A 23098-nucleotide genomic window follows, 5' to 3' on the forward strand; every position below is an offset into this window, starting at 1 on the left:
TCTGCTTAGAACCTCCTCTGCAGGACAGAAAAACAAGGGAGATAAATTATCACTTTGTCTCACATCTCTACTACAAGGAAAAAAACCTAGAGAACTTCCTTTTATCCTAGTAGAAAGCATAGCTGATCGTAGAATTGCACTAATGCAACCGAAAAATGAAGGATGGAATCTGAAATGTGTCAAAACCAGTAATAAGAAATTCCAACTATGAGTTTCAAATGCTTTTATGAATATCATCTTTATAAGCTACATTACCTCTTCTAACCTTTTTACAAAGCATGTTAATAACCTCAAGCAATACCAATACAATCATGAATCTGTGTACCCTACACAAACTCATATTGATTAGGAGAAATGATCTTAAATTTGAAATTGACAACAACCATGAGTCCAAAATCTTTATTGGAATCAATACCTTGAATCTTAAGAATGAGGAATACCACATTATTATTCATTCAAAAAAAAAATCAATTTTATTTAAAAAACCGTTGAACTCACATTAAAACAAGTAAGCATTTATAAAACTACATAAGCATATAAAAAATATATCACTATAAAATTAACATAAAAAATCAAGAATAAAACATTTAATATAAAAATAAGTGAATCAACATTGACTTTTTATCTTATATTAACACCAGATCAAATACATCAGACTAAAGAATCTATTTGTTCCAAAGCAAAGGAACCTTAACCTATCAAGAAGAGACCCCATCCCTTGCAGGATGGCTCCAAACGAAGACTCATCAGTGCCATTTTAGTTATCATCCTAGATACCTTGTCTACTCTTTTCTTCTAGTCCACACAACCTAATTTTATTTATTTATTTTTACTAATAAAAGAACTCTCTTTAAATGAAAAGTAGCAAAGAAAGGAACTTAACCTATGAAGAAGAGACCCATCCCCTGCAGGATGGCTCCAAAAAACATCACTGCCATCATGTGTACTACTTTCTTCTAGTCCACACAACCTAATTGAACATTACATTTTCATGCCTATTTCGTGTTTGTTGTAGACCCACTATAATTGAACATTACATTTTCATGCCTATTTCATGTTTGTTGCAGACCCACTATATTTCACATCATTCACTATTTTTATTCTTGCCCACACGTTGGAAAAATCATCATATCCGACTCAATTACGGTTTCATTAATTTTGTTTTTCCATAACATCATGTTGAACATTCATTTAATCACTATACTTCATGTTCTTTTCAAACCTCGAGAGAAAATAAAACATACGGACAATGATTAAAAATATAATTAAAATGTAACATAAAATTGAAAGAAAATTAACTGTTTTTTTTTTAAATGGCCATATATAACTGTTGAGGCTTAAACATAATTTTTATCTTATAATTTTGTGAATGTGTATCTTTTATTTCTAGACTTTAAAATTAAATATAAACCCTAAATCCTAAACCTTTAAAATTAAATTACTATAGCACATTATTAATATATTAATATATTATTTAATTATTAAAGTTCTTGATGTATTATTAACAAAAATAAAAATTATTTCACTACAAAAATGCAAAAAAATAGTTATCATAACATTTCAACGATCATGAAAGGAGCGTTATTAGAGTTGGAGTAATTATTTGTAATTCATTGTCAAACTAAATATTAAACAGTATCGACTAAGTGAATTGTATGCCGATACTAAAAATTATTAAAATAAAAAAAGAAATTAACATCAGTCTAAGAACACAAAAATAATTATTAAAATTATATTTTATATTAAATAAATATAGAGTAGCATCAGTTTAACTGACACAAATTTTATTTTAAAATATAATATATATAAATTAAATACGAATAAAATACTAGGACAGAGTGGCTAAACCGACGTTTTAATTACAAAAATATTAGAGTTCATGTAACTGACACTTATTTATGTTATTTATCGTATTATTAAGCTAAGTCACACTTCCTTTATTTTCTATTCCCCATTTCTTTGCACTCTATTCCTTACTTCACCTTTCGTGATTCTCGAATTCTCTGTTCCATTGATTATCTGAGGTTGGATAATCACAAAACTAGTAAGTAGTCTTTCAAATCATCTGTGCTTAGTTTAATGAGTATTTTTTTTTATCGATAAGAAAAAATAAATAAATATGAACTATTTTAGGGTGACTCAACCTTTATACATAACCATATCATAACAGGTCCTCAAAACAACAAACACCCCAACCAATGAAATAAACCTTGCAAAAGCTCACTTAATTGAAAACATACAAGCCACAAGATCAATGCACCACTCAGAATATGTAAAACAAACAGAATCAGATTTAGATGTTATCTAAGACCAAACCTTTAATTGAGACAAGGTAAACATTTATGAATGATCGATCACTCCACCTTAAAAAATATGTTTATTCCTGTGCTTCTAGATTTCATTTACTAGTGCAATCCAAACACTATTCAAAACAGCTTTAACCTAGACACATTAGCAAATCCTAACTAACCTACTGAGTCGGAAGCTCAAATCTTGAAGAGGAAATAGAGGCATAGGTAGTATATGGTCGTAAGGAGAAGGAGAACACGTAGTTTTGTGGTTGGGTAAGGATTTTCAAGTGGTGATTAAATTCTTTACCATCATTGCGGTAGGTAAGTTTTCTAATTTGATACATTGTAAAATTCTTGTGTATTTTTTATTTTGAGGCGATTTTGTGTTGGGAATCAGCCGGTGTGGTGGTTTAGCTTTGACTTATGTTATGGAGATTTTTCCGTCCGGTTGACCGGGATGTCTTCGTGCGCGACCTCAACCGTCAGCTAGGGACTCCTTCCCACGGGTTGCCTGTGGATTCCTGCAAAAAGAGGACAAAGGGGCGCCCTAGCGGCCGTTTGCACTCCGACGCTCAAGTCAGCCAGCAAGAAACACCAAAACTGGGCACCTCCGTATCTGAGCACCGCGTGTGGCGCTCTGAAGGTGGTAAAAAGGAAACTGTGTGTAGTGTGTATTTCTCCTTCTAGCAAAAATCGTTCCCTAGTCCCTTGTGCGTAACCTCAAGGCTCGAGCAAGCAACTAGAGAGTTTCTCCGAAATTTGCCAAAAGTTCCCCCCCTCGTTCCCAACATTCTCCGCGCTATTTAAACTACCCAAGCATTTAAAGCGCCTTAAAGCGCTTTTAATCACAAACGTAACGTGCTCGTTAAAGCGTTTAATTAGAAAACGTAGCGCATTTAAGACGTTGAAACGCTTGGGAGCCATTATAGTACCCGAACGCTCGAAACGGAAACTGTATTGAATGACTTAATTACCTGGCACCTGACTAAAGGGTGTTTCTATTCTGACCTGGCTGTCGTACACGTGGAGGACCTCACGACGCCATGACCCCATCTGGGGGCACTTCTGCCCATTTGGGGACGTTTCTACGTGTGAGTCCTCCTGCCTGGGAGTGCTACTGCGCTAGGGGTGACTTTTTGGGTGCCAATTCATGCCCCCAATCATCTAGTCACTCACTTTGAGAGCGTATCTGCCTTCCTCTTGTACCCTGCACCCAGCTACCCTGGGCGTGACCTTCCTATTGAGTCGTATCTGTCCCAAAGGCATCTCTGGGGCGGCAGGGGTACTTCACGAGTCAGGCTGCCCTGCACGGGTGTTGTTACTATGGCCTTGAAGCCACCTTTCTCTCCTCTTTATTACTGTTCCCTGGTTATCCAGGGTTTGGGGCCTTCCCACGGCGTCGCCCCCTCCATGGTCTTTCCTACCCATGGGTATCGGGGAGCAGCGCTGTGGTCACCTTGGCCTTGTGCAATTCCATCTGGCGACGCCCTGGTTGGGCGACGCCTTCATCTAGGCGACGCCCTGCCTTGGCGACGCCTTGTGTTGACTTTGACTCCTGCTGTTGACATTGACCTTGACTTAGTCAACGCCCGGATACGGGACGGTACACAAGCCCCCCAGTCTTAAGCTGAAGACTTGTCTTCAGCGTAAAGACTAAGGCCTCGCCCACGCCGTCCACGTGCCACCCCGATGACGTGTTACTCCCTGCTGACTCAGCAATTCTCGAATTATTGACGTGACACTCTCTGAACCATAGGAGCGCTCTTAATGGTTGATTGGACATCCTCTGAGACGGGGAAAGCAACGCTTTCTGGGGCCACGCTTAATCGCGTGCCACGTGGTTCATCACGCGGTCAACCTTAAGAACCTCTTGTGCTTCCCTGGAGCGCCTAATCCTGTAACACGTGGCATCATCGCATGGTCTTCCATTCGTTGTCCCTCGCGCTCCTCGTAACGTTTAAGTTACCCAAACCCCGCGCTTGGAACCACTGTTACATCCACTTTCTCTGCATTTCCTCACTGTTCATCTTCTTCGAATCCTTTCTCTCGCGACCCCTGCTCTTTCGTGCTTCCGCTCTCCACGCCCTTCAACCCCCAAAGGTACGGTTTTTCCTCTCCTTGATGATCCCCTTTACTGCATGAACTGCCTGGGACTATCCATGTTACTGCCTTTCTTTGGATATCGTTTGTATGCTTCTCCGTTCCTTTCGTTCCTCTTTTCTCTCGTGTGGGTAGGGTTCTCCTAGGATTCACCCCTCTTTCTGTCTTGGCATCACTTTGTTAAAAACCTTTTTCCTTCTTCTTTCTCCAGCTATTTATTCACACCATGACGCGCACAAACGCGGAGTCTGATTCCTCCCCCAAGACCCCCAAGTCCATCTACAAAGCCTTCTACCCATGGGCCCCCGACGAGCTCCTGAGCGAGTGTACCAGCCTGACTACCTTCCAGGACCTGGAAGCTCATCTCGGGGATCCCCATTTGTAGAACTTTAACGCCTTTTGCCGCACTCACGACGCCCACATATCCGTCCGTCCCGGCAGGCCTGGGGAACCTGTCTGTTTGGACGACAGACCTAGAAAGGGGAAACCCTTCTTCTTTATGTACCAGACAGTGATCAAACGCGTAGGAGTCCGTCTCCCACTTACCCCCTTTGAAAGAGAACTCCTCACCGAAATTAATACCGCCCCCGCCCAGCTCCACCCCAACAGCTGGGCATTTGTGAGGGGTTTTCAAATTCTTTGCGGACACCTGGGCATCCTTCCTTCCGTAGACGTTTTCCTGCATTTCTTTGAAGTGAAAAAACAGGGGAAAAGCTTCTTGGTAAGCTTTTCTGGGATCGCGGGCAGAATCCTCCTCTCCCTCTTCCAAAACTCTTACAAAAACTGGAAGGGGAAATTCTTTAGAGTGTGCAGCGCCAAGCACGACCCCACAGCCTTGGATGGCTTCCCCCTTTACTGGACAGAGCGCCCTAAGCTGCTTAGGGCCAAAACCCTGGAAGAGTTATCTCCTGCTGACAGGGAGGTAAGCAAAGCCTTGGCCTGGCTGGGGATCGTTTTTGATACATTGAAGCTTGTTGCTAGCGAATACAACGCTCACGCCCTGACCACATACTTTGGTAAGGAGACTCTCCCCTCATCCTTCTTGTTGTGAACACCCTGCTACCGGATGTCTGTTCCCACAGCCTCTTCTACTCGTTTTCTATTGTGCCACGTTACTTGCATCTTACGCATCTATGAGCTTTGTAACTTTGTATAGTTGCTTTAGCCCTGATTTCTGCTGCATGGTCTATTTTGATGTAGGATCGGTGATGGACGCCTCCAAAAGGATGATGCTGGCGAAAGCGATGAAGGAGGCTCGTGCTGCCAAAGCGGGCGCCTCCTCCGCCCCTGCTGCTGATCCGATCCCCCCACCAACTCTGCCACCGCCAATACCGATCGCCACCGAAACCCCACTAGGCTCATCTTCCCCGTCCCCACATAGCCCTGAGGCGCTTCAGACTTCTGGCTCTCCCTTGCCCATTGCCGCCGTTCCTCTAGCCGTGGCCTCGTCGCCGGCTCCAACCCCCCTCGACAAAGGGAAACGGGTCTTGGAGATTTTGTCGGATGATGAGGACTCGGAAGGTGTGGCACCCTTCAAGAGGAGGAAATCTGCGCGGGTTCCTCTTCTGCCAGAGGCGTCGCCCCAGGGAGGGAACTCCTTCATGGACAACCCTCCAAGTGCGACCTCACTTCCCCCCACGACACTCCAAGAGGAAGGGGGCGAAGGCGCCGAATCTGCCCCGCCTCCGCCACCGGCAGAAGTCACTGCTTCCCCTACTCCCGTCGCTACCGCCCCCGATTTCATCGCCATCCCTCCTCCAATCATGCATCTAATGAGGGGCTTCAGTGGCGGAACTATGCCAGAGGGTACTGACAGGAAGGAAGGCATGCCTTTCTACTTGGGGGCCTTCTTGGCGGTGGCCCTTGAATGGCGCGCCCAGTCCAGAAACGCGGTCCTGCAAGCTCAAACCCTCCAGGCCTTGGAAACAAGGGTAACTGCACTGGAGGAGGAGAAGAAAACCCTGGAAGGCCAAAACAAGGCTTACCAAAACACTTTGAAGCAGGCCCAAGAGGCCCAGGAAAAGGCCGAGAAGCAACTGGCAGAGGCTACGGGATTCCAGGCTGACTTTTATACTCGGGAAGTCGCCCTCCAAGTTCAGTTAACGGGCCTTCAAGACTTGATCGAAGCTGATGCAGAAGTTCAAAAGGACTTGAAGGACCGTTGTTGTAAGCAGGCTGACGAGATGGAGCGGATGGAGGGGGAAATGGCTACCCAGGCCAAGGCTATGGGCCTTCTCCAGGCTGACTACGACGAACTACAGGTCGAGGTCAGTCGGCTTCGTGTGGAAAAGGAGGCTTTGGAGAAGCAGGTAGCTTCTGGGGACGCCGCCATTGAGGAGCTAGAGAAGGACAGAAAGGCCCTTATCCAGGATATGGCGGGCACTTTCGAGGAGGGATTCCAGGAAGCTCTGGCCCAAGCAGTCTGCATGAACCCGGGGATCGACGTCTCCAGCTGCGATTCCACTCACCACATTGTTGATGGAAAGGTCGTGCCTCTGGAGATAGACGACTAAGCCGCCACCCTCGATCATCAGCCCATTCTTTTATACTTGTTTTAACCTTCTTCATATAAACTTGTAATTCTTTGAATCGTCTGCACTCTTGCTACAACTCTGGGATTTTGTATGATTACTTTCGTGTCCTCACGACACAGAATTCTGCATGTGTGATCTTATCCTCGTTCTTTGCCTTCGCGTGCTTCGGTTGTTTTGTTTGTATTATGCCCGTTTCTTTCACTTCATTGGGCGGCCTTGTATGCCCGGGAAAGGTCACGTGCCAATGCCCACGCCCATGGAGAGGCTCACCTAGTGAAGCCGTATCGTCCACGGGGTGTCTCTAACACCGAAACGGTCCTTTCCTTGATCCTTAACGCCCGGCGCCCACTCCTAAGGAGAGGCCTGCCACAGCAGCGCCGTATCGTCCCCGGGTGTCTAAAACGCCGAGTGCTCTGGGGGGGGTCGTTCCCTCCATGGTCTTTCCTTCCCATAGGTATCGGGAAACACCCTGCCAGCGATTCGCTGGCGTTTGGCGGTCTTATCTCCCTCCACAGTCTTTCCTACCTGTGGGTATCGGGGAGGCGACGCCAGTAACTAACTTTGCCCTCTTCAATTTCGTCTTCCTCCACAGTCTTTCCTACCTGTGGGTATCGGGGAGGCGACCCTGCCGATATTTGGGTTGGCGACGCCCGCGACGTCTCACGCTGGCGTCGCCCTTTGCGTCCTTCCGGGCGGCGCCTCGGGTGTTATCTTTACCTTTACATTGACTTTGATCTTTGCCTTGGTCGACGCTTAATGACAGCGAAGGGCTCAAGGTTTTGCCCGTGCCATCCACGTGGCGCTTCTTGTATGGCTGATGGGACGTTCAGTCATTCGACTTGATCCACGTGGCGCTTCTTGTATGGCCGATGGGACATTCAGTCATTCAACTGAGTCCTGACTCCCACTGTGCCCCTAACCCACTTTCGACGGTGCATCGTACCACTGGCTATTCTGTTGATACGACGTTCTATGAGTTTAACCAGCGGTGCCAGGGCCATCCTTTCATCTTCTGCCACGTGGCTCGATCGTGCAGTGCATCCGTTCGCGTTGTTTAATGCTCTAACTGCAATACTTCTACTTGCGTCGTTTGGCGCTCTAACCGCTTTATTTAACTCTTCAAACTCTGAAACTGTTCTCATCATTTCTGCACTCTTCGTAGCCTACTTACACTTTCTCTTCTTGCACCCTTTCTTCTTGCACCCTTCCTCCTTTCACGAAGGGTTCTTCCAGCGTCGCTCCCACCAACGCTCAACTCTTGCGTTCCCGGCGGGTCATACACCCTCGACAATCGCTGATATCCCACGATCCTTGGCACCTCCTCCGCCCATGCTCCTTTGGCCTTTTCCAGCCTTCTCTTTAGCCCTCTCAGCAAAACTCTATTTGCTGACTCTACCTGCCCATTAGTCTGGGGGTGTTCAACTGATGCAAACACCTGTTTGATGCCTACCTCAGCACATAGGTTTCTCAACTGTTGACTGGCGAACTGGGTTCCGTTGTCGGATATCAGCCGCCTAGGTACGCCAAAACGGCACACAATGTTCTTCCACACAAAATGCTGTACCTTGTGCGCAGTGATCTGTGCTACGGGCTCTGCCTCTATCCATTTGGTGAAGTATTCGATGGCGACGATCAAATACTTCATCTGCCTGATGGCCAGTGGAAACGGGCCCAGGATGTCGATTCCCCATGTATGAAAAGGCCACGGGCTGTATATGAATCGCAACTCTTCTGGCGGCGCCTTGTGCCAGTCGGCGTGCTTTTGGCATTGCCTGCACCGCTCTTCGTGTAGCTCCGCCATTATCCTGGTGCACTCGTCGCCACTTACGCATGTTAGGATAGGGTGAGTGAAACTGTGCCTGAACAGCACCCCATCCACCAAAGTATATCTTGCGGCATTTCTTTTGACCTTCTTGCCCTCTTCAGGCTCCACTGGGAGAGCCCCATCCGCCAGGTATCGCTTGTAGGGTGTCATCCAGGTGTCTCCCTCGGTTAAAACACATACCTGCATTTGCTCCTCTCCCTCGGGCACATCCGCGTACGTGCTGATGCGGGGCACCCTCTGCGTATCTTGGGTCAAAGAGTAATGACTCCTCGGCCTTCCCCTTGTTGTATAAATCTGGAGGACTTCCACCCTGTTGTCTTCCACGAATCTACGCGGAGCTTTGAGAGTCTCTTGGATCACTGTCCTCTGTCTACCCCCCTTGCCTGACCTGGCCAGCTTTGCAAGCAGGTCAGCTCTGGCATTCTGCTCCCTTGGGACATGTATCAGCTCAAGAGCGTTGAACGCTCCCTTCAACAACTGGACGTATTTCAGATATGCCGCCATCTATGGGACCTTCGCCTAGAACTCACCCGACACCTGCCCCGTAATCAGCTGGGAGTCGCTTTTCACCAGGAGGTTCTGCGCGCCCATCTCCTTGGCCAGGAGCATTCCTGCTATCAGGGCTTCATATTCTGCCTGATTGTTACTTGCCTTGAAGGCGAAGCGCAGGGCCTGCTCAATCAGCACGTCGTTGGGTCCCTCCAAGACTATTCCCGCACCACTCCCTTGCTGGTTGGAAGAGCCATCAACCGAGAGCAACCACTGCGAGCCCACTTCCACCTCTTGCTCACCTCCGGGCGAAAGTTCCGCTATAAAATCCGCGTATACCTGCCCTTTGATGGATCCTCTAGGCTCATACTGGATGTCGAATTCTGACAGTTCCACCGCCCAGCGTACCATTCTCCCAGCCACGTCAGGCTTCTGCAGCACATTTTGTATAGGGAGGTTTGTCATCACTACCACCGTAAAGCTGTGGAAGTAATGACGGAGCCTCCTGGCTGAAAATACCACCGCCAGCGCTGCCTTCTCCAACGCCTGGTATCTGGTTTTTGCGCCTTGTAAGGCCTTGCTTACAAAATAGATGGGTTTTTGAATCTGGTCCTGTTCCTGGACCAGCACTGAGCTGATAGCTCGTTCCGTTACTGTAAAATATAACCGGAGGGGCACGCCTGTTACCGGTTTGCAGAGGACCGGTGGCGCCGCCAGGTACTCCTTTAACTTAATGAAAGCCGCTTCGCATTCATCAGTCCATGCAAAGCGACTGTTTCTCTTGAGGCACTGGAAATATGGATGCCCCTTCTCTCCCCCGGCGGAAACAAACCTTGAGAGCGCCGCCATCCGCCCTGTCAGCTGTTGCACTTCCTTTACCGACGTCGGGCTTCGCATGGCGATAATCACCGCGCATTTGTCAGGGTTCGCCTCTATCCCCCTCTCTATGAGCATGAAACCCAAGAACTTACCGGCCTCTACCCCGAAAACACACTTCTCAGGGTTTAACTTGAGTCGGTACTTGGATATCGTGACGAACAACTCCTCCAGATCCGCCATGTGCTGCGTCCTATCCTGCGACGCCACCACCATGTCGTCTACATAGGCGTACACATTCCTCCCGAGCATCGGCGCCAGGACCTTGTCCATTAACCTTTGGTACGTGGCGCCCGCGTTTTTCAGCCCAAAAGGCATCACCTTATAGTAGTAACTGCAGGTCTCAGTCATGAATGCAGTTTTGTTCTCATCTCTCGGGTGCATCTTGATCTGGTTGTATCCGGAGAAGGCGTCTAGGAAACTCAGCACCTTGCTGCCGGACGCACTGTCCACCAAGGCGTCGATGCTGGGGAGCGGGTACGAGTCCTTTGGGCATGTACCGCCCTGGTGGTCGGGAGTGATGACGTGGCACCCTGCTACAGTATAGGCGTGTTGGCAAGGCGCCAGGTTGGCAAGAGGGAAGGAAGTCGGGGGGCTCGTGTAGTCGCCAGTTGTTAAATTGGCATGTTCCGATCTCCATCTTACCAGAATCGGCGATCACCAGGTTAAAGATGAAGTCGCCAGATGTAAACCCAGGCGACCAAGCAGTTGGAGATCGCCGGAGAAAGCACATCGCCGAAGATGAAAGAGAAGCAAAGTATGAAGGTGGCTGGCGAGACCACAGGGAAGGTGTATGAGGACACCCTAACTCGCCAGTTCCAGTAGAGATCGCACTCCCAAGTTAGCTATGCACTGGGCAGTACCATGCATAAGTAACTTAGCCAAAATAAGAGTAGAAGCAGCGCCAAGTCAAGGAGGCTCCAGATGATGGCACGTGTACGACTGGATGCTAGCCACGTGTCCAGGTCTGTAACTGCCAGGAGAGAGAAAACAACAGGTATATAAGAGTTCTCAACAAACTTTCTGAGGTACGCACGTTCAGTTTACACTCTTTACGCTTGCGAGTGATATAGCTGACTGTGAGAGAGGATTTGCACGGTTCTTGTTCTCTTAGTATTTGGTGATACCGTCACTGACTTGAGCGTTGGAGTGTGATCGGCCGCAGCGGCGCCGCTCTGTTTCTTTGCAGGTTCTTGAGGTGGATCTCGAAGAGGAACGGAGGTTCGAAGCGGTGCGCACGTCGATCCTTTGACGAGGCAGTTTCCAGCGTTCCGGTCAACAGGCAGGATCATCGGGTTTAGGAAGCGCAAACGGCAACTGAAGAGAGTCGTTGATGAAGCCACGCGTCAAGCGATGAGTGAGGGGTTTGGTGGAGCGTCAGAGCAGCAGAAGGTACAACCGCTTGGAATTCCGCGTCAGTGCCACATAGACCGGTGTTGACGTGACTCTTTCAGTCTTTTCGCTAGACAAGTCTTCGCTTAAGACTGGGGGGCTTGTGTACCGCCCTGGTGGTCGGGAGTGATGACGTGGCATCCTGCTACAGTATAGGCGTGTTGGCAAGGCGCCAGGTTGGCAAGAGGGAAGGAAGTCGGGGGGCTCGTGTAGTCGCCAGTTGTTAAATTGGCATGTTCCGATCTCCATCTTACCAGAATCGGCGATCACCAGGTTAAAGATGAAGTTGCCAGATGTAAACCCAGGCGACCAAGCAGTTGGAGATCGCCGGAGAAAGCACATCGCCGAAGATGAAAGAGAAGCAAAGTATGAAGGCGGCCGGCGAGACCACAGGGAAGGTGTTTGAGGACACCCTAACTCGCCAGTTCCAGTAGAGATCGCACTCCCAAGTTAGCTATGCACTGGGCAGTACCATGCATAAGTAACTTAGCCAAAATGAGAGTAGAAGCAGCGCCAAGTCAAGGAGGCTCCAGATGATGGCACGTGTATGACTGGATGCTAGCCACGTGTCCAGGTCTGTAACTGCCAGGAGAGAGAAAACAGCCAGGTATATAAGAGTTCTCAACAAACTTTCTGAGGTACGCACGTTCAGTTTACACTCTTTACGCTTGCGAGTGATATAGCTGACTGTGAGAGAGGATTTGCACGGTTCTTGTTCTCTTAGTATTTGGTGATACCGTCACTGACTTGAGCGTTGGGGTGCGATCGGCCGCAGTGGCGCCGCTCTGTTTCTTTGCAGGTTCTTGAGGTGGATCTCGAAGAGGAACGGAGGTTCGAAGCGGTGCGCACGTCGATCCTTTGACGAGGCAGTTTCCAGCGTTCCGGTCAACAGGCAGGATCATCAGGCGCCCACCGTTGGGCCGTGTAAAACTTGCTCCCATCAACAGCGTGAGTTCTTGAAAGTTTTCGAAGTTTTCTGCGTGGTTGTGTGCTGGTGCAACCATCGGTCGCTGTTTCTTTGAGTTTCGTTCGGTGAATTTGCGTTTTGTACCGTTCGTTTGGCTTTTCGATCGGTGGAGTGAGGTTTCCTGCTGCTTACGCGTAATCTGTTTGGTGAAAGTTCGAGTTCTTTCGCTCGTTTGGTTGTCCGCGGGGAAGCGTTGGTTTCTAGTGAAGTTGTGGTTTTCTTCGAAGGTTTACGGTGTTATTGAGTTTTCTTGCGCAGTTTCGCGCTGTTTTCTCCGATTGATCGCTGTTTCGATCGTGGTTGAAGTGTTATTCGCTGCATTCCTGTGATTCGCTGAAGTTCATGAGAAAAATGAGAAGCAATCGTTCAAGCCCCGTGGCGCCTGTCGCTGCTGAAGGCGACGCCGCCATGACCATGGCGCAGATGGCAGAGATGATGCGCTCGTTGCAGGCAACTGTGGAAGCCTCACGCGTAGAGCAGGCGAGAATACATGAGGACCTGGTCGCCTCTCGCGCCAGGAACGAGGAGCTTAGCAAGGTGACGGAGGAGCTGCGTCAAGCTCTTCGGGAGCAGCAAGGACGCTCTTCTGCTGAAGAGGTGGCGCCGTCGACGCCACCTCGTGTTTTCCCAATGCCTTTTGTTCAGGCGATTACTGACACGCCTATTCCCACGAGCGTGGTTCCGGTTAAGGCTGTCTTTACCGGCGTGGAGGATCCAGAGGCTCATCTGACCAAGTTCCATACGCAGATGATGCTGTCGGGAGGGTCAGACGCCGTCTACTGCAAGATGTTCGTGAGTACGCTCTAGGGAACGACGATGGAGTGGTTTGTGAGCCTGCCTAACGGCCACATAACCAATTTTCAACAGTTCTCGAAGATTTTTGTCGAGCAGTACATCGTGAATAAGGCACCGCCCAGGGTGTCTTATGATCTGTTTGATATAAGGCAGTACCATGGGGAGTCCCTCAGAGATTACCTGAATCGCTTTGGAGCGCAGATGGTCAGATCGCCGGCCAAGGATGAAGAAATGCTGGTCTATGCCTTCAAGAAGGGCGTGCAGCCAGGACCATTCTGCGAAGCCTTGATCAGGGCTCACCCAGCGACGTTTGCTGAAGTCAGGCGACTTGCGGTGGCTCACATCGTCGACGAGAGTGAAGTCGCCGAGAAGAGAGGCAGCGTGGCTCCCGCCAGGCCACGCGCCCAGACCAGGATCCAGCCGCAGAGGGTGCTGGAAACAGCGGCGGCGGCCAGGAAGGACCAGAGGACTCGCCATCCTTACGACAGGAGGAACAAGGGAAGGAGCCAGGGGCGCCAGCAACCAGCACGCCGGGAATACAATCGCCCGCCTAAGCACAAGTTTGTCATGGGATTAGCAGATCTAATCGCCATTCCTAATATATCTGCTAGGTTGAAAGCGCCTGAGAAGGTGGGCGACAAGGTGCTGGGGTCAAAGCCGGATGCCTGGTGCGAGTTCCACCAATGTTTTGGCCACGCTTTGGACTCGTGTTTGTCTTTAGGATACCAGCTCGACGATCTGGTTAAGAGCGGGTTCCTAAATGACTATCTGCTGGACAGGAGGACGGGGGGAGGGTCGAGTTCCCAGCCAGCAGGTGGAGAAGCCCAGCAACACGAGATGCCTATCCACGGGGAGATCCACACCATTGCAGGGGGCTTCTCAGGTGGTGGATGCACCGCATCGCAGAGGAAGAAGTACGCGCGATCGGTGATGACAGTGGATATGTTTGAAGATCACTCGCCGGAAGTGGACATTACGTTCACCAAGCAGGATCTTCGGGACGTTGTGCCTCATGACAACGATCCCATAGTTATTTCGTTGGTTACAGCGGGAAGGAAGGTCCACAGAGTTCTGGTAGACCAAGGGAGCTCGGCAGACGTGATGTTCTGGCCGACTTTCACGCAGCTGGAGTTGCCCCTTGACCAGCTAAGGCCCTATGGAGGGTGTTTATATGGGTTCGCTGGTGACCAGGTGGAGGTTAGGGGGTACATTGAGCTGAGAACCACGTTTACAGATGAGGCTGGTTCGAGGACGGAGAAAATCAAGTACCTCATCGTAAACGCTCCTTCAGCGTATAACATCCTGTTGGGGAGGCCCACGCTTAACAGGATAGGCGCCATTCCGTCGACTCGGCACATGAAGGTAAAGTTGTCGTCCATGGAAGGGGTGGTGATCACGATCAAGTCTGATCAGAAAGAAGCGAAAAGGTGCTATGAGAATAGCCTGAAAAACAAAAGATCAGTGAGTTATGTAACAACCACCCCACCTCCCGGTGTGAAGCCCAGATCGACGGTAACAGAGGAGGCCGCCGGGAGAGATGTGGAGATGGTAGACGCTGAGCTAGGGGAGAGGAATGCTGGCCTGGAGGAGGAAGAGGCGCGGAATCGCCCCAAGGAAGCAAGGGAGCAGGGAATCGCCAGGGCGGTGATCGCCAGAGAATCCAGGCCTAAACCTGTCGAGCAGTGGCTCAAAAAGGAGATCGGAGGAAAAATCTTCAAGCTGGGAAGATCTCTGGAGGTCGAGCTCCAGGACCAGATCGCCAAGGTGATTGAGCGGCATCTGGACGCGTTTGCATGGTCCGCTTCGGACATGCCCGGGATTGATCCCGACTTCTTGTGCCATCATCTGGCGATGGACAATTTGGTGAGACCGGTGCGACAAAGGAGAAGAAAGTTCAACGAGGAGAGGAGGCAGGCGATCAGGGACGAAACACAGAAACTCCTCGCTGCAGGCCACATCAGGGAAGTCCAGTACCCTGAATGGTTGGCAAATGTCGTGCTGGTGAAGAAGAGTAACGGGAAATGGCGCATGTGCGTCGATTTCACCGACCTGAACAAAGCTTGCCCAAAGGATTCGTATCCTTTACCAAGCATAGATGCCCTGGTTGATAGTGCCGCAGGGTGTAAGTTGCTGAGTTTCCTGGATGCCTTCTCAGGATATAATCAGATCAAGATGCATCCCATGGATGAAGAGAAAACAGCCTTCATGACGGAGAGGTCGTGCTATTGCTATAAGGTGATGTCGTTTGGGCTGAAGAACGTGGGGGCCACGTACCAGAGGCTGATGGATCGAGTACTTGCACCAATGCTGGGAAGGAACGTGCAAGCTTACGTCGATGACATGGTCGTGACCTCGCAGGAAAAAAGCAAGCACGTTGCAGACTTGGAAGAATTGTTCACGACGATCGCCAAGTTCAAGTTAAAGCTCAATCCGGAGAAATGCATTTTCGGCGTGGAGGCTGGAAAGTTTTTGGGTTTCCTCTTGACTGAAAGAGGGATAGAAGCCAACCCAGACAAGTGTGCCGCCATCTTGGCGATGAGGAGCCCAGCTACGGTGAAAGAAGTCCAGCAGCTAACAGGTCGGATGGCAGCCCTATCTCGCTTCGTGTCAGCTAGCGGAGAAAAGGGGCATCCCTATTTTCAATGTCTGCGGCGCAATAATAAGTTTGCTTGGACGAAAGAGTGCGAAGAAGCTTTCGTCAAACTGAAGGAGTATCTGGCGAGCCCGCCGGTTCTGTGCAAACCGCTAGTGGGAATCCCTCTCAGGTTGTATTTTGCTGTAACTGAGAGGGCGGTGAGTGCGGTGCTCGCCCAGGATCAAGATCAGGCTCAGAAGCCTATCTATTTTGTGAGCAAGGTATTGCAGGGCCCCGAAACGAGATATCAGGCCCTGGAGAAGGCTGCGTTGGCTGTGGTGTTTTCGGCGAGGAGGTTGCGCCACTACTTCCATAGTTTCACAATACTGGTGATGACTGACCTGCCCATCCAGAAGGTCTTGAAGAAACCCGACGTTGCGGGAAGGATGGTGAAGTGGGCGGTAGAGTTGTCAGAGTTTGACATTAAATATGAGCCCCGAGGCCCGATCAAGGGGCAAATCTTTGCAGATTTCGTGGTCGAGCTCTCATCAGAGGCGACGCGGGTTGAGGGAGACGATTTCCGTTGGGTACTTTCGGTGGATGGATCGTCGAACCAGCAGGGCAGCGGTGCTGGAGTCATATTGGAAGGACCCAACGGCGTGCTGATCGAACAATCTCTGAGGTTCGCCTTCAAAGCCAGCAACAATCAAGCAGAGTATGAGGCGCTGATCGCCGGAATTTTGCTGGCCAAGGAGATGGGAGTTAGGGTGCTGATGGCTAAGAGTGACTCGCTGCTGGTCACGGGGCAAGTAACATGCGAGTTTCAGGCTAAAGATCCACAAATGGCGGCTTACTTGGCGTACGTACAGGAATTGAAGAGTTTCTTTGCCTCCTTTGAAGTAGTTCATGTGCCCAGAGAGCAGAATGCCCGAGCTGACTTGCTTGCTAAGCTCGCCAGCTCAGGCAAGGGGGGTAGGCAGAGGACGGTGATTCAAGAAACTCTGAAGACGCCAAGGGCATTTGTAGCAGATCGCCTGGTCCTTCAGATAAGCAAGTCGACGGAGAAAGCAGCGAGAAGCCATAAGTCCTTGACGCAAGAAACTCTGAGATCGCCGAGAATTAGGGCATGTCGAGGAGAGAAGGTGGATGTGATGCAGGTCTGCGCCACCCATGAGCCAGACACTTGGATAACACAGTACAAGCGGTGCCTGGCAGATGGCCTCCTCCCGCTGGATCCGACAGAAGCTAGGAAGGTAAAGAAAAATTCCAGCAAGTACACATTGATTGATGGCGATCTGTACAGGTTTGGGTTCACTCACCCACTCCTGGAATGTATACACGGCGAGAAGTGCACGAGAATCATGGCGGAGCTCCACGAAGGTATATGCGGAAGCCACGTCGGGGGTCGAGCTCTGGCCGCGAGGACTCTCCGTGCAGGCTACTACTGGCCATCGATGAGAGAAGATTGCAAGAAGTATGCCCAATGTTGTAAACAATGCCAACAGCACGCCGATTGGCATAAGGCACCTCCCGAGGAGTTGAAGTCGATTTATAGCCCTTGGCCATTTTATACTTGGGGAATCGACATCCTGGGACCTTTCCCGCTGGCGATCAGGCAGATGAAGTACTTGGTGGTGGCGATTGAGTATTTCACCAAGTGGATTGAAGCAGAACCAGTGGCCCAGATCACCGCACACAAGATCGAAGGTTTCGTATGGAAGAACATCGTGTGCCGGTTTGGAGTGCCTAAACGCCTGGTGTCAGATAATGGGACGCAGTTTGCAAGCCACCTGTTGAAGAAGCTTTGCGAAGGGGTGGGAATTCAACAAGTGTTTGCATCCGTCGAGCACCCTCAGACAAATGGCCAGGTGGAGTCAGCTAATCGGGTGTTGTTGAGAGGTTTGAAGAGAAGGCTTGAGAAAGCCAAGGGAAGTTGGGCTGAGGAGGTGCCCCGTATAGTCTGGGCGTACCACACCACCGAGCAGTCAGGAACCCATGAGACCCCGTTCAGCTTGGTCTATGGGTGTCATGCCATGATTCCGGTGGAGATCCAGGAGAGCTCGCCGAGATTCCAGAACTTCGTAGAGGAAGACTCGAATGAAGAGAGAAGGCTGAACCTGGATCTACTGGATGAGGTCAGGGAAGAGGCGAGGTTGAAGGCTGAAGCCGTGAAGAGAAGGGTCGAACGAAGACACAATTCGAAGGTGGTGATGCCAAGGCAGTTTAGAGAAGGTGATCTGGTGATGAGGAAGGCCCACCAGTACGAGATGGAGAATAAACTGTCACCCAAGTGGACTGGACCGTTCAGAATAACCGAGGCGCTCGGGAACGGAGCCTACCGCTTAGAGACGCTGGAAGGACGGGCGATTCCTCCCACCTGGAACGCCACGCACCTGAAGTTGTACTATAGTTAAAAGCTTTGTAAGTAAAGACAAACACGAAGTCATATTACAATGTCTCTGATGAAACAGTTTGAAGGGGGCACTCTTTTTTCCCTAAGGAGGGTTTTTAATGAGGCCACCCAATAAAAGAAGAGTTTTCGAAGTATAAGGCGTTTTCAGATTGCATGTTTGCTTTTTTCCAAGAACTTTGAAGAAAGACCTTGTCGCTTGTACGTGATTTAAGGCAAGAAAAGATATATCGCATGCTTTCTAAAAAGTTTTTAAGTCCTCATCGTTTTTCGGCGATTGGAGGCACCAGTTAAAGTTTTTAAGTCCTCATCGTTTTTCGGCGATTGGAGGCACCAGTTAAAGTTTTTAAGTCCTCATCGTTTTTCGACGATTGGAGGCACCAGTTAAAGTTTTTAAGTCCTCATCATTTTTCGGCGATTGGAGGCACCAGTTAAAGTTCTAAAGTCCTCATCGTCTTTTGGCGATCGGAGGCACCAGATGAAAGACCTCAACGCCCTCGCGCGTTCTGAGGCAAGATAAAGACCTCCTCGCCGTCGAGCGAGTGCAGGCGAGAAAGAGTAAAAGTCCTCCGTGTTTCTGTGGGCGAGAAGATGTAACCCCTGGGGCAATGTAGAGGCACCAGTGAAAAGTCCTCCGTGTTTCTGGGGGCGAGAAGATGTAACCCCTGGGGCAATGTAGAGGCGCCAGTAAAAGTCCTCCGTGTTTCTAGGGGCGAGAAGATGTAACCCCTGGGGCAACGTAGAGGCGAGTTAAAGACCTTCTCGCCGATGAGCGAGTTCAGGCAAGTTAAAGACCTTCTCGCCGATGAGCGAGTTCAGGCGAGTTAAAGACCCTCTCGCCTACATGCGAGCTTAGGCAAGATAAAATCCTTCTCGTCTCGAACGAGTTCAGGTACGGTGCAGAGGGTGGAAGAAGTTTGGAAGGTGGCTAAGGTAGGTTCGAAGAGAACGCCTAGTCAACCGGTCTTTGTTTTGAAGTTCAGGGAGGTAAAGAAAGATCCCAAAAGGCGTCTCTGCCCCCATGCAAAGAAACAATGGCCAAAGCATGAGGCTAGAAAGAAGCTGATGTCACCAAGAGTCCTTGGCGATCGGGAAGAGTTCAAACAGCGGCGAGAAGGTTAAAAGACCTGTTTGATGAAGCAGGTCGAGTGGAGCGTGTTTAAGCCAGCAACTGAGTTACCGTTCGTTGCTTGAAGGGTATTTTTACGATAAGGTTAATTGCCTTAAGGTTACGAATTGTTAAGTGTTTGTTGCTTAGGGCTAAAGTGATCCGAAGCGGTTAAGTCGAAGGTTGTACCTACCGTTTTCCTAAGTCTTTTCTTTGAAATTAAACAAGCAAGGAAAGTTGAAGCAAGTGAAGAAGTTATAAGGGGAAAAGCGTAAACTTTTGTCATTAACAGATAGCAATGAATAACAGTTTAGAGCATATATACGACAGGACATAAAAGTTTATTACAAGGCATATACGAGGGAAATCACAAAAGTAGCAGATGAAGAAGAATTGATTAGTCTTCAGCAGGAACGACTTTTCCACCCACCACTTCATTGTTCAGCGACACCATGCTGAGATCCAGGTCGGGGAATAGGCAAGCGAATTGTTCTCGCGCAGCTTCGAATCCAGCGGCCAGAATCTGAGCAGAATTTAGCTTGAGTTCTTCAATTTGTTTCAGAAGTTCCTCAATCCGCCTCTTGAGGTCTTCAGTTTGCTCTTTCAGCTCTTTATTCTGTTGCTCCAGCTCTTCAACCTGTTTTTTAAGTTGTTCGTTGGTCTCTTGAGCCTGGAGAAGGTCTTCAGTAACCTTCTTGGATTCCGATTGTGCTTGGGCCAACTCAGCAGCCACCTTTCCCTTCTCTTTGTTGGCCTCGACGAGATCAGCCATGGCGTCGTCCCTCGCCTTTTCCACTTGCCCAAGTAGTTTCTCTCGGTCGATCGACCTCTGCTCCAATTTTTGCACCTTAGCGGCGTCAGCTTTCATGAGAGCCTCCAGGTCGACCGCCCTGGCGCGAAGAGGCACGATCTTGCTCTCCAATTCGACCTTCTCTTGGGCAAGTTGATGAACCTTGTGGCGAAGGTCAGTGGCCTCCTTGCGCGCCAGCCTGAGCTCGGTATTCATTGCATCCTCCACTCGGGAGTGTTCGATTTCTGCGAGCGTCAGGCTGAAAGACAACTTCTCCACCTCGACCCTCATGGTGCTGTTTTCGGTTTTGAGGTTGAAGAGGTCGTCTTGGAGCCTCCTGGTTGAGCCCTCCACAGCCCTAGTTATGATCGCCGGGATATCCTCTGCTATGGTCTTCAGCTTGGCGGTTAGAGGCTCCCACATCCTTGTGACCTCCAAGGGGAGGTTTGCTGCTTGGAGAGGCGCCAGGTGGGCTTGTTGTGGGTTCTCGTCGCCACCTTCCTTAGCAGGTTCATCAGTAGTTGCTTCCTGGCGTGGCGACGGAATCGGGGATTCGGTGATCAGAATCGGAGAGGTATGAGCAACCTCATCCCCGATTGGAGCATCTTCTGCAGCTGAAGCGTTTGAAGGGGGGCCCCCTCCAGCTGACACATATGGTGTAGAAGCGCTTGGGGGGTCCTCCAGGAAGTTTGGCTCTTGGGCCTCAGCTGCAGGTGGTGCAGTGGCCAGTGGGACCGCTTGGACTGGAGAGGCAGGAGCCTGTGGGGGTGGCGATGCTGGAGGAGGAGCAGGCGTCGACGGAGGTGTTGAGGTTGGAAGAGGGGGTGGAGCAAGCGGTGAGGAAGGTGCCACCCTCTTCCTCTTTGAGACCAAACCGTCCTCGGTGGCCTCGTCGTCTTCTTCCTCTTCCTCATGGATCACCTGAGGAGCTTTCCTTTTAGGTCTGAGGACCAGTTTCTTGCGTTGGGTGGGTTCCTTGGGAGGTGATCGCCCTTGGACGATGGCTGTCTCTACCACCGAGTTGGGCACCGTTTGCGAACCCGTCGCCAACCCATGGTTTCGGGCGAGCGCCTTTAGTTCAGCGAGCATGTTTTTGGGCAACATGTTGTCTGCATGGAACGAAAATGCATGGGTTAAATCAAGGAAAACAAATAAGTGCATGAGGTAATAAACAGCAAAGCAGATGGTATGTGCAGGAAAGGTAAACCAAAGTCTTGCGCATAACGCACAAGACGCCCAGAAACAGCTAAACAGAAGCAGTATCAAAGCAATAGTTTAATGTCCTAACCTATTCGAATTTCTAGCTGATCTTCATAGAATTCGAAGCATATCGAGGTGGTGGTAAGGAAAGTTATATTGGCGTCCGCCACTTTTTTCCAGAAGAGACAGAGGTCTCTGTCCAATGCTCCCATGCTGTCAGGACTTTTGGGCCTCCTGAAGCAGCTCTTGGACTCCTTCTTCCCCTTGTCCACCCAGTACAAGGGGAAGCCATCGAGAAGGGAGGCGTCCTTGTCGTTCGCACGCACTTGGACGAATTTCCCCTTCCAGTCCTTGTAAGATTGCTGGAAGATAGCAAAGATGGACCTCCCAGCAATCGCGTTCAAACTGACCCATAGGCGGTCTCCTGGGTGCTTGGCTTCGAAGAGGAATAAGAACACGTCCACCGATGCAGGCAACCCCAGGTGGTCGCACATCACTTGAAAAGCTCGAACAAACGCCCAGCTGTTGGGGTGGAGCTGGGCGGCAGCAATGTTGAGCTCGGTAAGAAGTTCCCTCTCGAATCGGGTGAAAGGGAACCTGAGCTTGACCTTCTTGAATAAAGTCGTATAGACAAAGCAGAAGGGCCCGTCGGCGCTTACTTTGTCATCAGCACAAACAGGCAGATCGGGGGGGCAAGGCAGCACCATCATCTTCTCGTCGTGCTCCTTGTGAAACGATTGATAGATCTCGTCCCCCTTTGTCAGCCGCAAAACTGCTCCCGTAGTGTTCACAGAGGATGTCTCCCTCAGAAGGGTCGAGTTGGCCCAGGGATACAAAGTTTTGAAGTCTGGCAGAGGAACGGGGGCTCCTCCAGCGATAGCTGGAGTCGCCTGGGCCAGGACAGGACGAGAAGACGCAGGCCTCTCAGCCTGCGAAGATGAAGCGCCACGAACTTGTGGTGGGTCGTGTGCTTGTGAAGGGAGATTTCGTGATGAAGGAGGAGGATTCGGGGTAATCTTTGTGCGAGTCATGGTAGCAGCTGCAAAGGAAGAAGAAAGGAAAAATGATCAGGGGGTTACAGAGGCTGACTCGATCATAGAAGGAAGGTGAAAAACGAACGAATGTAGGTTCATTGCGACGATTGACGAAGCCCTAAGTTACGCAGAAGGAGAAATGGAAAAACAACCCACAGCGTATGCACCAGGCAGTTACAGGATGGTGCGAATCGGTTAAAATGCAAGGAAAACCAGCAGAAGAAGGAAAGTAGGTACCTTTTGATGATCAGGAAGACGATGAAGGTTGATGGTGATTCAGAATGCTGGAGAGCGCTGAGAGTTTTTCGCAGAAGGAAGTTAGAGCGTTCGTGAATGCGAGGGAAAGTGATGGAACAGTGTTGAGTTGAAATGGGTTTAAGGGTTTTTTTCGAAATGGGTTTAGGAAGCGCAAACGGCAACTGAAGAGAGCCGTTGATGAAGCCACGCGTCAAGCGATGAGTGAGGGGTTTGGTGGAGCGTCAGAGCAGCAGAAGGTACAACCGCTTGGAATTCCGCGTCAGTGCCACATAGACCGGTGTTGACGTGACTCTTTCAGTCTTTTCGCTAGACAAGTCTTCGCTTAAGACTGGGGGGCTTGTGTACCGCCCTGGTGGTCGGGAGTGATGACGTGGCACCCTGCTACAGTATAGGCGTGTTGGCAAGGCGCCAGGTTGGCAAGAGGGAAGGAAGTCGGGGGGCTCGTGTAGTCGCC

The 23098-nt window shown here is 50.0% G+C and overlaps 1 protein-coding gene across 1 annotated transcript; it reads left to right on the top strand.

Moving 5' to 3' along the window:
- The first annotated feature begins 5635 nt into the window (after positions 1-5635).
- LOC137807520 (uncharacterized) lies at positions 5636-6904 on the top strand. The gene is made up of 2 exons (XM_068608206.1): positions 5636-5912; positions 6294-6904. Exons 1-2 carry the CDS (start codon positions 5636-5638, stop codon positions 6902-6904), a joined length of 888 nt encoding a protein of 295 aa, XP_068464307.1.
- The last annotated feature ends 16194 nt before the right edge of the window (positions 6905-23098 follow it).

Source organism: Phaseolus vulgaris, chromosome 11 (genome assembly GCF_000499845.2).
Source record: "Phaseolus vulgaris cultivar G19833 chromosome 11, P. vulgaris v2.0, whole genome shotgun sequence".
Taxonomy (NCBI): Eukaryota; Viridiplantae; Streptophyta; class Magnoliopsida; order Fabales; family Fabaceae; genus Phaseolus; species Phaseolus vulgaris.

What these genes read in the sequence shown, in the direction of transcription:
- LOC137807520 (XM_068608206.1), top strand. Translation starts at nt 5,636, where the DNA reads ATGAAGGAGGCTCGTGCTGCCAAAGCGGGCGCCTCCTCCGCCCCTGCT. An exon ending in GGATGATGAGGACTCGGAAG is followed by an intron (nt 5,913 to 6,293) that starts GTGTGGCACCCT and finishes CGGTCCTGCAAG; the next exon opens with CTCAAACCCTCCAGGCCTTG.